Below are 14,125 nucleotides of genomic sequence, written 5' to 3' on the forward strand. Positions count from 1 at the left end.
AAAATTCCTGTGGAAACTGAAATTAACAAGAGATAGGCAGGCTACAGTGCATATCATAAAACAAAGACCTAATTTTCCTGGATAATAATGGACCTATACTGGACGCATAGTTTTACAGAAAAAAGCTGGCGTGTCATAATCATCAATAATCACTCCCACATTGTGCACCTTACCTCCCCTCTAATGAGAACACAGTCTTCTTGTTCAGAGGTGACAGTTGGTTCCCTAGAGTCCCAGCTAGTGTAACTCACAGGAGAATGATCACTCCAGACAAACAGCCTCTCTCTGTTCCTATCGTTTAGTCCAATCCAGAGTTCATCAGTGGACGCTGCAGACAGAAAATGACATTAATTGTTATATAATCTTCTTGATACATTCTGCTCATTTGCTACTCTTTAGATGTTACTTTTACACTTAAGTTTTAGACTGCTGCTAATTGTCTGCCAGAATTGCTGGACGATGTGCAGCGATACAGGGATCAGACAACAGAAAGCGACTGAATGCTTATGAAGCGACAAAAATAAAAACGTAGTTTGTGTCCAAAATAGCAAGATTCCCAAAATGACTGACTAATAAACGGTCATTATTCTAAAGAGGAAGTCTGCATGGTTGGTCTGAAATGACTGTTAGCTGTGGTGAGAGCCCTGGATTTTCTGGAGGTGGTGGGCTGCTGTACATTTCCAAGAATAGATTGCTCACAATTTTTATTATGTGTGTAGCTATAAAATAAGATATTCATTAATATCTGTGTTTGAGTGTGTTTTAACTTCTCAGTGTGATGTTCAAATTAGACATTTTAAAAATTAAGGAGAGACAACTTCTTATGACTTAATTACAAGCTGAACACTTCCTGGAACTTTAACAGTTAACTTCATATTTATGTGGAATTTACATCTTTCAGTAAAGTGGATTGAAGTGAATTTAGGGCTGAAGTATAAAGGAGCATAAATTTGTTCAATATTCAGTCACCTGACTTCTTGTTTTTTTTCTTTTGACTTTAGTTTTATGAGGTTAGATGTGTTCTCAGAAATGGACTATCTGATATAATCACGTTAAATCCATAATTGAACTATAAATCCTTCTCATTACGTACCAGGTCTTGAATAACCTGGCGCCATCTTGTCTTAATGACCTTATCACCCTATTAGAGCACTTCGCTCTCAGCCTGCTGGTTTACTTGTGGCCTCTACAGTACACTTAAACTTAAACTTAGAATGGGAAGCACATCATTCAGCTTCCAACAGCTTATCAACAGTGTATATGAGGTTCGGCATTAGTATGTGCTCTTCGTTAAGGTTTGGGGTGTGGGGTTAGGGTTAGGGTTTGGTGTGTGGTGTGATGGTGTTTCCACATCACAACAGTATGACATCACTGCAATGTGATTGATAACTTGCAATGTTGAACCTGGACAAACATTACTTTTGTTGATCCAGGAACACACCAACACAATCATATTAGATCGTGCCTCAAAAAATTTTGAGTTACTCACCAGCAATTGCAGATATGTCGGGAAATTACCAACAAGATAAATATGAAAAGTGTTGGGTGAAGATTATGTTAAAGGAATGCAAATGGTGCTCAGAAGTTTTTATTGCCATACCATATCCAAGTTGAGAGATGATGAAGCTTTGGTCCTCCACATTACGAATGCTTACTAGGTCTCCTCCTTCTTTACGGCAAGCTTTCTGAGCATCAGACCATTTTTTTGTTTCATTACGATAAAGGTAAAAGCAGTGGCCATTGTAGGGGATCCAGGGTGCTGTACAGAATCCGGTCTCAGCAGCTATGAAGCATAAGAAGAACAAAAGAAGAAGGTCAAAGAAATGGTGTCAATCAAGTTTTTTAAAGAGAAGAGAAAAGAAGGGATTTTTTCTATACCTTCAGTAGGTGCAGCCAAAGGTCCTTCACTGTAGCAGATGTATCCCAGTTTCTTGTTGCATTTTGAACTTTGCCAAGAGTACTGAACAGCGCCATCAATAATTCCACACTTATATCCTGGATTAGAAACTGGATGTCCTAAAGTACAGTGATGGTAAATGATACTTGTCACTTATGAGATGAGACTTGGCAACTTTCCATTCACAAGATTCTCCAGATATTTAGAAGCACGCTGTGTATCATGTATAAGCATTTTAGTTTAAATGGAAATGATGTAGAAGCCTATGATTTCTACCCAAGCGTGACAAGGTTATGTGACACACAACGCCACCGCAATAATTTAGCAGTTGTTGAAATTGCTGACCAATAACAAGTTTTCTGATTATTGCTACATCTGCAGTGTGGCTGGCACGCCCATGTGGAAGAAATTTATGAGAAATAGGGAAAAAAATTATTTACTTGCTGACAGATAACATTTCTTATATAAATAAAAACAGATGGCAAACATGATCAAGATGAACTGCTGAGGTAATTTAACAATAGTAATATAAATTATCATCAGAATGGTAACACAAGCTCCTGAAACTTGAAAGAAAACTTACCTGAGTCCCAATTCAGATATGCATAAGGATTCCCATTAGACCACTTCCACACATAATCTAAATCCTGGAAGATCAAACCAACCCAGAGCTTGTACTCCTGTCCCCTATTTGCCCCTAATAGTGCTGTCAGTAGAGTTTAACAGAGAAAAGAGACAGAGAAAACAAAAAGTTACCAAGTGTAATACTCAAAACATAATCATCAGCTGGAGCTGTGTCTACAGTCTACAGACCACAACAACTTGAATGTTTCAAGTTTTAGCTATTTTAAACTCTCTCAGCTTAAATGAATCGTTTGGTTTTCAATACATTCAGTGTACTGTGGAGATTTGTTACCTTACCTGAAACATAAGCTTGCTCGTGAGGATTGCTGATACTGAGCAGGGAGGCACCCTGCTGTTTGCAGCTGGCGTCAGCCTGATCCCAGGTCAGCGCTGACTGTGTGTTGAGCTGATAAGATGCTCCTGTTGTGGGGTCTTTGTTCCAGGTTTCTTTGGCTGTGACACAAAAACAGTCAAAGTATTATAGTATTGCACTGAACTTGTACCGCAAGATGGTGTTTCTCAACATTTTAATTTGGGTGTCCACATCCAAACACAAATTCAGGTGGTTCTGCTTATACAGTAGATTATTACTCTGAAAACCTGTATTAGAATTTATTGTGTACTTACAGTTAGTTGGGCAATAACCCCAGAGTTCATGATCATATTTTGTTTCAACCGCACACCATTTACGATTCCCTGGAGAGTCAAATGCAGTGCACTCCGAGTACCAATTGCTTTTGTAGAAGAAAGGAAACATGCACGGCCTTCCAGCTGCATTTCCTTCAATGGTGTAAAGTTCTGAAGGACCAAAATAAGGAAAACGTATAAGAAAAGAACAAAGATTAGCTTAAGCAAAATGATACTTTTATCATCTTGTAATCATTTGACACACTATCTTTGCATTACAACTATTTTGGAACTAAATATGAAAATCTTCAAATTTACTATGCCACTACTATTATTTCCATAAAAGTAATCATGATTTACTTTACAATGTTTTTTTGTATTAATATTTCAGTTACCTGTATATGTTCTTGTGCAAGCACCACTGGAAGTCCCAGAAATTGTAAGGTGGCTACTGGGTCCGACTTTATTTGAGAGCACGGCCGAGTTATCAGCAGTGAGGTTAATGTAAAGTTCTTGGCCTTTGAGAGCGATCACAGTTTCATTCTTGCATTCCCACTTTTGGAGCTCACTGGTTTCATCACAATCATAGAAGTTTACTTCACTGCCCACAGTTTTCCCCTGAACACCCAGGCACTTCTTCTTATACTGAACCAAAAGTCGATCCCCAGATGTCCAGCGCATGGATAAACAGAAGTTATTTAATTTTACCAAACAAAAGCCAGTGGCCCTGTTAATTAGTTGAAATTGGGGATCTGTAGAGAAAAAATATTGAAAAACGGTACTGTTGGTGATGTATAAAACAAAGCATAGGTTATAGAGGGTGATAGAGAAATAGAGGGCATAAGAATCTTACATATAGCACAGACAGGCAGGACGTTAATTATGCTCTGTAAAAGAGTAAAAAAAATAAAATTAATAGTTGGATTACCGTACCATTTGAAGCCAAACAGAAAAATGTTTGGATGAGAAGCACAAAGGCTGTAGAAGTTATCCTCATTGTTAGTATTCCCATTCCTATGTCTTATATTTTCATATAAGCTACTTACACAGGACTGAAACATAGGGTGCGAATGATTGTCGACCATGACTCTTTATATCATCCTGTCTTGCCTCATCATGATGGGTGATGTTGCACAAGAAAAGGGAGGGGAAAGTTATTGTGAATTTTGCACAACTGAGGACAACTGAGCAAATAGTGTAGAAACTTTTTGGTTGAAATAGTAAAAGTAAAATATCAATTAAAGTTAAAATTTCACTTTATATCTCAATCCGAAATGCTCCTTTGTCATATGGAGCACAGTCAGGAACAATAAGCCCTTGCCAGTTCAAAATATTAGATTCATCCACTTGAATGATTCGGAAATTCTTTATTCCATAATCACGATAGACTGGGATAGGCTCCAGCGCCCCCCGCAACCCTGAAAAGGATAAGCAGAAGCAAATGGATGGATGGATGGACTTCACTTTATAAATAAATGTAAGTGAGCTCTCTAACCATGATAGATACAAACTCAAAATAAAGTTCTGGTGTACAGTATTTTCCCTGAAAAACACAATAAAAATACAGAATAGTTTGTCATGTAGTCATCAGGGTAGATATCAACATCAATCTAGGCAACACGTTCTCACTCCCAAAGCGTAACATTTTACGCTAGGTGACAAATCGTCAACATATTACGTTTTCGGCCACCCAACGCGTTCCTACATGACGACATCGGAAAACTGCGGACACATGAGAACCGTTTGGACTCAATCTACACATCTTCGCTTTTTCCTTAAAATCGCTTGGGAAAACACTATTTCACGTCATTAAAGTGCTGGTTATGGTTAGGAATAAGGTTATGGTTAGGCTTAGGGATAAGGTTAGGTTTAGGGCTGCAATACAGGGCTGGAACCCGCCGCATACCGTAACAATGTGGAAGGTCACCTTTCGCGTTCCTCAGGAACGCCGCGGGACGTGACAAAACGTCGGGATGTTACGCCTCGGGAATGAGAACGGGCTCATCTAGGATAGGTTTTTATCATCGGAGTGATTCATGAGTTGTGTTAGAAAGATACAGGGACTCAAATTGTGATTTAAGCACAGCCAAACATGATTTGCAGCAATGACTGATAACTACAAGCATTGGGTAATAATGGCAAAAATTAAGCTTTCATTTTGCTGACCGTCACATTTTGTTGCAATGCAAACTTGTGCAAATATTTAGAAAGTTATAACTCTAAATGACGTTAATTGCCAATGTCTTCTACAACTAACTCACAGCCCAGCAGAAAAGCTTCCTGTTGTGAATCAGAACATTGTCAGGAAAAGGGAAGGACATAAAATTCTCAGTAAACAGTATAAATCTTTCCCAATTTATATCTGCATATTACTTCCTTATTGGGTTTAGAATTTGTAGTTTCAGATTTCAAACAACAGTGGAAATCACCACAAGCTGTAATTTGTACTCCAGCAAATGCTGTATCAGTGATGCTTGTAACTTTAATGAAATTAGCAAATATAATGTGCAATATATTGTCTATTTTACTTTTTTCTTTTTTACCCTCTTTAGCAACTCTACCCTCTTCTGATCATAAGTGATGTACTTATGCCCTCAGACATGTCAAAGTTGCCAGTAAATAGAATGACTTGGCCCAGTCATTAATGCTTATTCAAAAAGGGGAAGTTCCTATTTTAAAATGATACTGTGGGAAAAAAACTTTCTAGACATTACTGTCAAACAAAAGTTAGTACAATGACTTTCTTCATATCTAAACGATATAATCGATTGGTGGGAATTTAACGCGTAAATTGCGATTAATTAATTTGAAAAACATAACGTGTTAAAAAAAAAATAATGCATTTAATCGCATTTTGCATTCCAAGCAAAGCTGAACTTTTCTTTTACAAAGAATCAGAAGAAAGCGCGTTGCTAGAACTGATCAGAGGCAAATTTCATTTCAAAAGACTACCCGACAGATATGGAACGCCAGGACTGCCATAATGAATTAATTAAATACACCATTAAATAATTAATTAAATGTGGCAATAATTAATTAAAACTGGAATTAATTAATTAAAATTGGAATTAATTAATTAAATAAATAGTTATGACACATGTAATTAAGTAATTATTGACACATTTAATTAATTATTTATGTATTTCACATTTTAATTAATTATTGACACATTTAATTAATTATTTAATGATATATTTATTTATTTCATTTTGGCAGTCCTGGCGCCTGGCTCTCATCATGAATTAATTTTCTGTCAGCCTCACCCATCAAACTCAGGGGGCGGGGTTAACGCTGATCGAGTCAAAACCATTGCTTTGGCCTGGTGGCCATTGTTTTTAGCACACAACTACCAGCATGTGGAAACTAACAGAACTGAACTTTGAAAAACCCTGTTTGTGTGTCACCAAATACCGTTTTAATATTTTTAGCCGAGAATGTAGTGGTTTAATCTTCATATGTCTGGTCGGTTTGTCAAGATACAGCCTCTTTGCAAAAGTGCTTCAATGATTTCGGAGATGTCTGCCCAGTCTCACGGCAAAGCGTGGGATAGACCCGCTCGCCTCGCAAGCAATCGAGCTGTTATTACCGCCGACAAAGCGCAGGCCCCGGTACACAGCTGCAATAACCCCCGCTGAGACTGACTTATTTTACTGAGGTTATATTTATCTGGGTTTTATTTCCTGATGTTCGTATGTGTCCTACGTGTTTCAGCCAATTCTGAATTATAACTAACATTAAAAACATGTTTAAGGAGGAGAGAGAGCAAATAGATTCGATTAACAGCTGATCTTTGGGTTTTTGTTCAGTAATCAGCGTATAAACGCATAAAAGAGGTAAAGTTGGTGTTTCCGTCATGTGGTAACTGCTGGCTTTAACTGTACAAAGGTTGTTCGACACTATGAAACACATACAGACTTCATGATGTTCGGCTAATATTTTTATTGTGAATATTAATCATGAGGGTAAGCGGACCTGTACACCACGGAGCGAGGTCAGCATATCCACGATATCTTCAGCTCTCTGAGTTAACCCAGCTGACTATCTAACTGTCATCTACGAATATGTCACAGGTCATATCAATATGATTTTACAGAAAAGCATCCTTAATACTGCCAACTATTACAGAGACGTGAAAATCTACAGCATAAAGAACACAAAAATATAGCAGTCTAACACAACACTGTAACAGAAATGAACCGTGAGTTTGTCGCAGATCAAAGTGGAATGAAAGTGATTGGTTGAACAGGTGTTCGTGATCTGTGTTTTCTGCATTTTCATCAGTGTAAGAGACTCAGCAGCAGATTAGAATAACAGTTATACATTTAATAAATCACCAAATGAATCCACAATCAAACCTGTTCCAACAGTTTGAGTTTGTATTCCCTCAGCTGCAGACTCGCTGCTGTTTAAATGTTTGAGAGGAAGATTAGATATAAAGCAAACGTCAAACACAGACTCAGTCTGCATTCACATTTGATATGAGGCCAGCAGGTATAGTGGCTGTGTCCTGTTTTAAGATCATACATGTAAAATTGTTGTCTGACCTCCGTCGATCCAGCCACTCAGAGTCCGTGGTTACCATGGTTACTGCATCTATAATGTAGTATGTAATTAAGCAGCTATAATGTAAACATTACGCAGCATGGGTGTTTATGTTTTTCATTGCAAAAGAACTGTTTGAATGGTTAACTGAAGTCAGGGGCGATTCTAGGATCAGAGCTTTGGGGGTGCTGAGCACCCAGAGAGCTGCCCAGCCAGGCAAGATAAACTTTACTCGTCACGATGAGACGTCTTCCCTGTGTCTGTCAGTCCCTGCATCCTTAAATGTCTCCAGTTGTCCCAAGTTCCCTCTGACTGTCTCCTTGGTGCATTTAAACCCCTGTTCCTCCCTGTCCTCGTTGTCTGTTGTCTTCGTCTTCGTCTCCGTTATCAGTCATCATAATTTTACCATCTCTGTGTAAGTCTGCAAATTTCTTTATTAAATCATAAGATTCTTAAATTCATCAAGTCTCTCTGTGCCTGGGTCCTCGTCACAAAACATGACATCACTGGTTTGTACATTTTAACACAATTTAATCCCCACATGTGTGAAAGAAAAGCAAAACACTTTTTTAAAAAAGTCTGTAACAAAACCATCAAATCAGATGAAGGGTATTTAAATGCTGCAAATGAAGAATGGATTGGAATAAAAAAAAAAAAACATATCCTTACCTTAATTACTGGGAGAAAATGATGAATGATGATCATGGTGAGTAAAAAGTAAACTGAGTGCATTTTTTGGGGACAGAGATTCACTTTTAATGTGTATGTATAATACAATACAGATACATAAAAGTACACTCCAAAAAATAAAGTCCTTGAAATGTACAGATGTACAAAATATTGATAAAAAAAAATTATAAAAATGGAGGCAACTTTGCCTATGGTATACAATGTATGAAAAGATCTTTACGGCAGATACTACTATGGCTCTGCAGATTTTGTCTTTTATTTTAACCTATGTGCCTCACCTTGAGGTTGGCAAATCTGTCCTTCACTTTTTGGTGATCAACTCTCTCAAGCAGTTTAACAGTTTCTGTTTTGCCTGTCACTTTTCCCTGTCTCCTGTCTGTTTCCTTACCTGGTTCTTCCTGACCTTTCACTTTCTCCTCACGTTCCCCTCTTTCCTCTCTCCCTCTTGGGACTGACAATCATACACAAATAGATTGTATTCAATTAGATGAAAAAATTTAATTAATATGAAAAAACAAATACTATTAAGATCACTAATAAAAAAAAGTCCTCTCTCAGTGTACTTTCAACCAAATGCAAATAACCAAACCACATGTACATCTAATAAAAGATATAAATATTGAAACACTGATCCAACATCATTCTTGATTGACGGATCATTTGTTCTTACACTTTTACCTGAATGTTGCTCCTGGGTTTAATATCGGCACATATGACAAAATAACCAGCTTCTCTCATTCCATTTCAAACAGGACAGTGGCAACAACAGTAGGCTACAGACAATTTTAAGTTTTAGATTTTAAATAGGCTGTATACATTTCAATGGGAGCAACAGGACGGTCAAATGTCGCTGATTTTACTACAGAGTAGGACGGATTGCGGGGTAGCAAACATCGTCGGAAAACACGTTTTCAACACTGCAGGTCACCTGGTGTAATGTTTTTCAGCTAAAAAGAAACATGGTCTGACTCCTACCTAACTATATACAGAGTAACTGAAGGTTAAATGCAGCTAATATGTCCTGTTTTAAGCCAGGCACTTACACCTCCGCTCCGCGGGTATTTTTGACAACGGAGATTTTTCTATGCGTTTGCACCTTTCGTCCACACGTAAACGGCGTTTTCGGTCACTGAAAACGGCGATTTCTAAAAACGCCTGCCAGGGTGGATATTTTCGAAAACTCCGTTTTTGCATTTACGTGTGGACCAGAAAAACGGAGAAAACGCAGCGTCAAAGGTGTGCGCCTTTTTGACGTCACTCTGTGCGCCACGTTATTGTTTCGGTGAAATTAATTTCTACAATACTGTTACCGTTAATTGTACTCTCTGCGGTGTTTAAATGCTTACATATACACACACAGTTACTGTCCCTCCACACATAGGACTCGGTTCTGCTTCTATGCCCCAGCTTTGTTTACTATTTCCCACCGAGGCTTCTAGACTTCTGATTGGCCAACATTTCTACAAGGTTAGGAATACATGCCACCTGTTGCTTTGGCATGTTCCTAGCAGCGTTTTCCTTCATTTCTGCGTTTACGTGTGGACCGGATTATTTTTTAAAACGAAAACGGAAAATCTCAGTTTTCAAAAATACCCATGTACGTGTGGACGTAGCCTCAGCCACCATCGCTCTGGCAGCAACTGAGCTAGAGCCAGAGTAGGGGAGAGGCGAGCTGGAACAAACCATTTTAGGAGGGGGGGCCTGTCTATACTTTTGTTGTTAAAATGTTACGTCTCAAACAAGTACTGTATGCTTTTTATATTTTAGTAGTGTGTCACACAAACAGCAAATATTGTCCAAAAAAAGTAAGAAATCTTTGGGGGTGCTTTGATTCATTTTGGGGGTGCTTCAGCACCCCCCAAAATGGGCTAAAATCGCCCCTGACTGGAGCACTGTAACCAAAAATGATTTCCTCTAGGGATCAATAAAGTATTCTGATTCTGATTCTGATATAGTATTGCCCAAATTATTTGTATTTATTCATTTTTGCTTGATATTTATTTTTTTCTGCTTATAGGAGCTCTGTGTTTTCAGAGTTGAGTTTTTGAACCAGGAATGTAAATGCATCTAGCTTGAAAGCACGTGTCATGAAACTGTGTGAGGCAGGCAGGATTGGGGACCCGAAATGTAGACTCACAGCCAAAACAAACTCAAAATACATTTTTATTGCTGATCTGCAGGCTACAAACAGTGTTGCCAACTTAGCGACTTTGTCGCTATATTTAGCGAGTTTTCAGACCCCCTTAGCGACTTTTTTTCTGAAAAGCGACTAGCGACAAATCTGGCGACTTTTTCTGGTGTTATTGGAGTCTTATTTATGACGACTTTTTGACGTGAAAGCGCATATCGTGTGAAGTAAAGTGTAAAGTGTGTTGTGTTAGTCCCCGAAGGGAAATTACTCCTCTGCATTTAACCCATTCACCCAGTGAAGCAGTGGGCAGCCACCAGTGCAGCGCCCGGGGAGCAGTGTGTAGGGACGGTACCTTGCTCAGGGGTACCTCAGGGTAGCCGTTCAGTGGGGTCGAACCCCCGACCTTCCGATCATGGGGCAGACACTCTACCTACTGAGCTATCCCTCGCTCCTACTCTCAACAAGCAGCGGGTGCTGCCGTGGGCACCTCGCCCGTGCCAAAGCGCTCATAGGCGTAGGATAGTCCTCACGCAGCTGCTATCATGTTAGGAGACGTTCACCCCTATGCGTTCAAACTGCAAATGAATCGCGCATGAGCGAAGCCGCTGCTCCCGCACTGACTGTAACGCAGTCAATTCTTCTTTCAATGTTATGCTGTTTTGTGGATCACAAGGTTTAAAACTACTCATAAACACACACACAAAGTAACCCCACCAGAGTGCCGATTTTGGGTCACTTTTGCCAGTCCAAGCCCGGGTAAAGGAGCAGGGTTGGAATTGTGACATTAAAAAAAACAAAACAATAATTGCTAAAAGAAATTTAATTTGTAGTTCTAAATAAATTCTAAATGCATTTAGGACGTTTTTTACTCACTTTATGTCTCTTCCATGATGTTATTTCTCTCTCCAACAACGTAGGTTACATTTACATTAGCGTGACCAATTATGCAAATTAGGCGATGACGTCATTTAGTGACTTCTAGCGACTTTTAGGACAGCCAATAGCGATTTTTCTTACTGAGGAGTTGGCAACACTGGCTATAAACCTAAAACTGGAAAACGCTAACCAGATGGCACACACAACCCGCGGATGAGGATGGATGGAGGGAGGCACAGCACTGGATGGAGGGAAACGCAATACATACACGAGAGGGAATCATAGCTGGACTAACTGACAAGTCAGGGGAACCAAAACTGAACATGATGTACACAGGACAAGCAGTAGCGGTTTTAGATACGGGCGACACGGGCGGTTGCCCGGGGCGGCATCGTGGTGGGGGCGGCATCACGGGCATCGGCAAAAAAAAATAAAAAATTGCTCGTACTCATGCTGCCCCGACATCAGCCAGCACATATTGGGAATGGCACAGGCACCGATCGGCTTTCTATCGCCCATTTGCTGGGAGTAAGGGCGCCCTCCGTTTGCGAGGTGCGCCCGCTGCTTGCGGCGCAGGGAGGAGAGGGCGGGGCGGCGGGGGATTCTCTGGCTGGCTGGAGCAGCATCTAATAACCAACTCGCAAAATAAAACAAAATAAAAACAAACCAACAACACGAAAACACCAGACATTATGATACAGACTTATAATTTGCACCGATGTTTTTCTATATTTCCCTCGGGATGAATAAAGCATAATCAATCAATCAATCAATCAATACACGAAAAGTGAGCGCGAGAGCCCACGGTGCGCCTGCTCGCTGCTGAAGTCAAAGTAAACTTTATTGTCATCTCCGCTACATACAGTTCAGTATATTATAGAGAGACGAGACGACGAGGCTCCAGTTACAGCAGTGCAAGTAAACAAACAATAAATATTTAAGAGTAAAAAAATAAATATACACTTTAGGACTCGGGGTAAAGGGATCAATAACAATTTAAAATGTATATTTTATATTTTGTTGATTTAAAGTCTCACACACAACCCGTTTTTAAAGTTTAAAAAAAGAGAAAAGAAGAGGAGGAGTGTAGCGACTTCCACAGTCGCTAGAGGCCGGGGGATTGAGCCTATTTGCCTGACGCGCTGTCAACTTTACGCAATAGGGCTTTGGAGCGTGATGTCACAGGGGTGGGCGTGGAAAGGATTTTGGCCCGATCCGCCATTTTCGGGGTCTAGCAAGTGAAAAGGGAGCGAAGGCACACACAACAGCCATGGTTCGTATTTGCTGTGCGGTCGGCTGCAATGCTCGATCGCACGACCGGCAAGAGAATAAGCTTGAAAAGGGTTTATCTTTTCATTCTTTCCCAACCTGGAAGCAACATGAGGCAGCTCGTGTATCGATGTTACCAAACGAAGGCGTCTAGCCTGGATAGCAGCTGTGAGACGAGCTGATATCCAGCTCTCTTCCATCTCCAGATATCTGTTGGTGTGCTCCAGACATTTTCATTCCGGTAAGTTCTAAATATGTTCATATCACTCTTTATAGCCTATTAGTTTTATTCTCGATGCGCTTTGAGGTCATAGCAAATTAGTACAAACATCCTAATGAGTGATTTTGCAGAACTATCTTCTGTTTATAGAGTTGCTAATTATTTGGCATTATTGCAGCAAACCAGCCTATGAAATGGATGAAACACATCGTGACTGGGTTCCAGCGCTACATAACGGACCTGCTTCAAACATACCACCATGCCAATCAGATTACTTCTTCATGTGAGGGTGAAGAGGTGACCCTTCTGGATAAGATGGTGAAGGTTTGCTGCGTTTGTTGAACAGTGTGGTAGTAAAACCAGGGAAAAATGAAGCTTGCTCCTGTTAAATATTCTTAAGTCTTGTGCTGTATAAATAGTGGGTTTTTTTTTTTTTTCAAAAGATACAGTAAATAATGTTAGTAGTGGGTGATATCATGTAAACACTGTCATGATTTTATGTAAACATTTTGTCTTTTGTAAACTATAAATGACATGGATTCTACATTGTAACTGATGTGATGTTCTACAAAGTGGTTTTAATAATAAAAAAGAGGCAAAAATTAGTTTGTTTCTTTATTCAATTTTTGAACAGTGGTACTCAGTACATATTCAGTAAATGCAAATTATTTACATGGCAGTGCACTTCAGGCATAAATCTAGACCCCTTGATAAAACATTATGGCATTATAGCAGTGACAACTCCTCCACAGTAGCAGGTGGGATTTTTCTTTTTTGAGGACGGCTCCTTTTACCTTTCACTACGGATGGTCTGTTTATGTTTTGATCAAGAGCCTTTTTTTGGGCAGCTGAAGAGGAGAAGTCTATCTTATGGCCAACCTCTGACTGTATCCAGTATGGAGGTTCATCTGTAACAGGCCTTGTGCCACGGATCAACACTGTTGCTTCTAGATTAAACAGAAGAGCAGCGACATGGGTGCAGGTCTCCACGACTCCGGCCATACAGGTGCAGTGGGCGGCTTCAACCTTCCCTGTGATGCTCACAGTGACCCATGGCTGCAATGCTGTTCATTCAGTCTTTGAGAGTGCAGTACCTGAAACACACACAGACAAAGTTCAATTAAAGACAAGAACTATGAGCCAAGGCCGACATAAATGTGTTTTATCTACTTTATCATAAATATAACAAAGTGTTTAGAAAGTTAGCACATACATGTAATTTTTCATTTCTTTATGTGTCCATCTATAG

The 14,125-nt window shown here is 39.6% G+C and overlaps 1 protein-coding gene across 4 annotated transcripts in view; it reads right to left on the reverse strand.

Moving 5' to 3' along the window:
- Nucleotides 1-14,125, reverse strand: part of LOC100710017 (macrophage mannose receptor 1) — a 77,975-nt gene that overhangs the window by 40,493 nt on the left and 23,357 nt on the right. For 3 of the 4 annotated variants that reach the window (XM_025900650.1, XM_025900651.1, XM_019348211.1), the window contains exons 1-8: nt 4,082-4,214; nt 3,544-3,900; nt 3,149-3,319; nt 2,819-2,974; nt 2,481-2,603; nt 1,879-2,016; nt 1,601-1,783; nt 174-328 (exon numbers count right to left, since the gene is read on the reverse strand). The exons of the other annotated variant lie outside the window; for it this stretch is intronic. In XM_025900650.1, the coding sequence (XP_025756435.1) occupies nt 174-328; nt 1,601-1,783; nt 1,879-2,016; nt 2,481-2,603; nt 2,819-2,974; nt 3,149-3,319; nt 3,544-3,900; nt 4,082-4,160 (1,362 nt within the window). In that variant the 5' untranslated portion in view covers nt 4,161-4,214. Of the gene's footprint in view, nt 1-173; nt 329-1,600; nt 1,784-1,878; nt 2,017-2,480; nt 2,604-2,818; nt 2,975-3,148; nt 3,320-3,543; nt 3,901-4,081; nt 4,215-14,125 lie in introns of those variants that run through there. 4 annotated transcript variants of the gene reach the window in all.

The sequence above is a fragment of the Oreochromis niloticus genome, linkage group LG18, assembly GCF_001858045.2.
Source record: "Oreochromis niloticus isolate F11D_XX linkage group LG18, O_niloticus_UMD_NMBU, whole genome shotgun sequence".
Lineage (NCBI taxonomy): Eukaryota > Metazoa > Chordata > Actinopteri > Cichliformes > Cichlidae > Oreochromis > Oreochromis niloticus.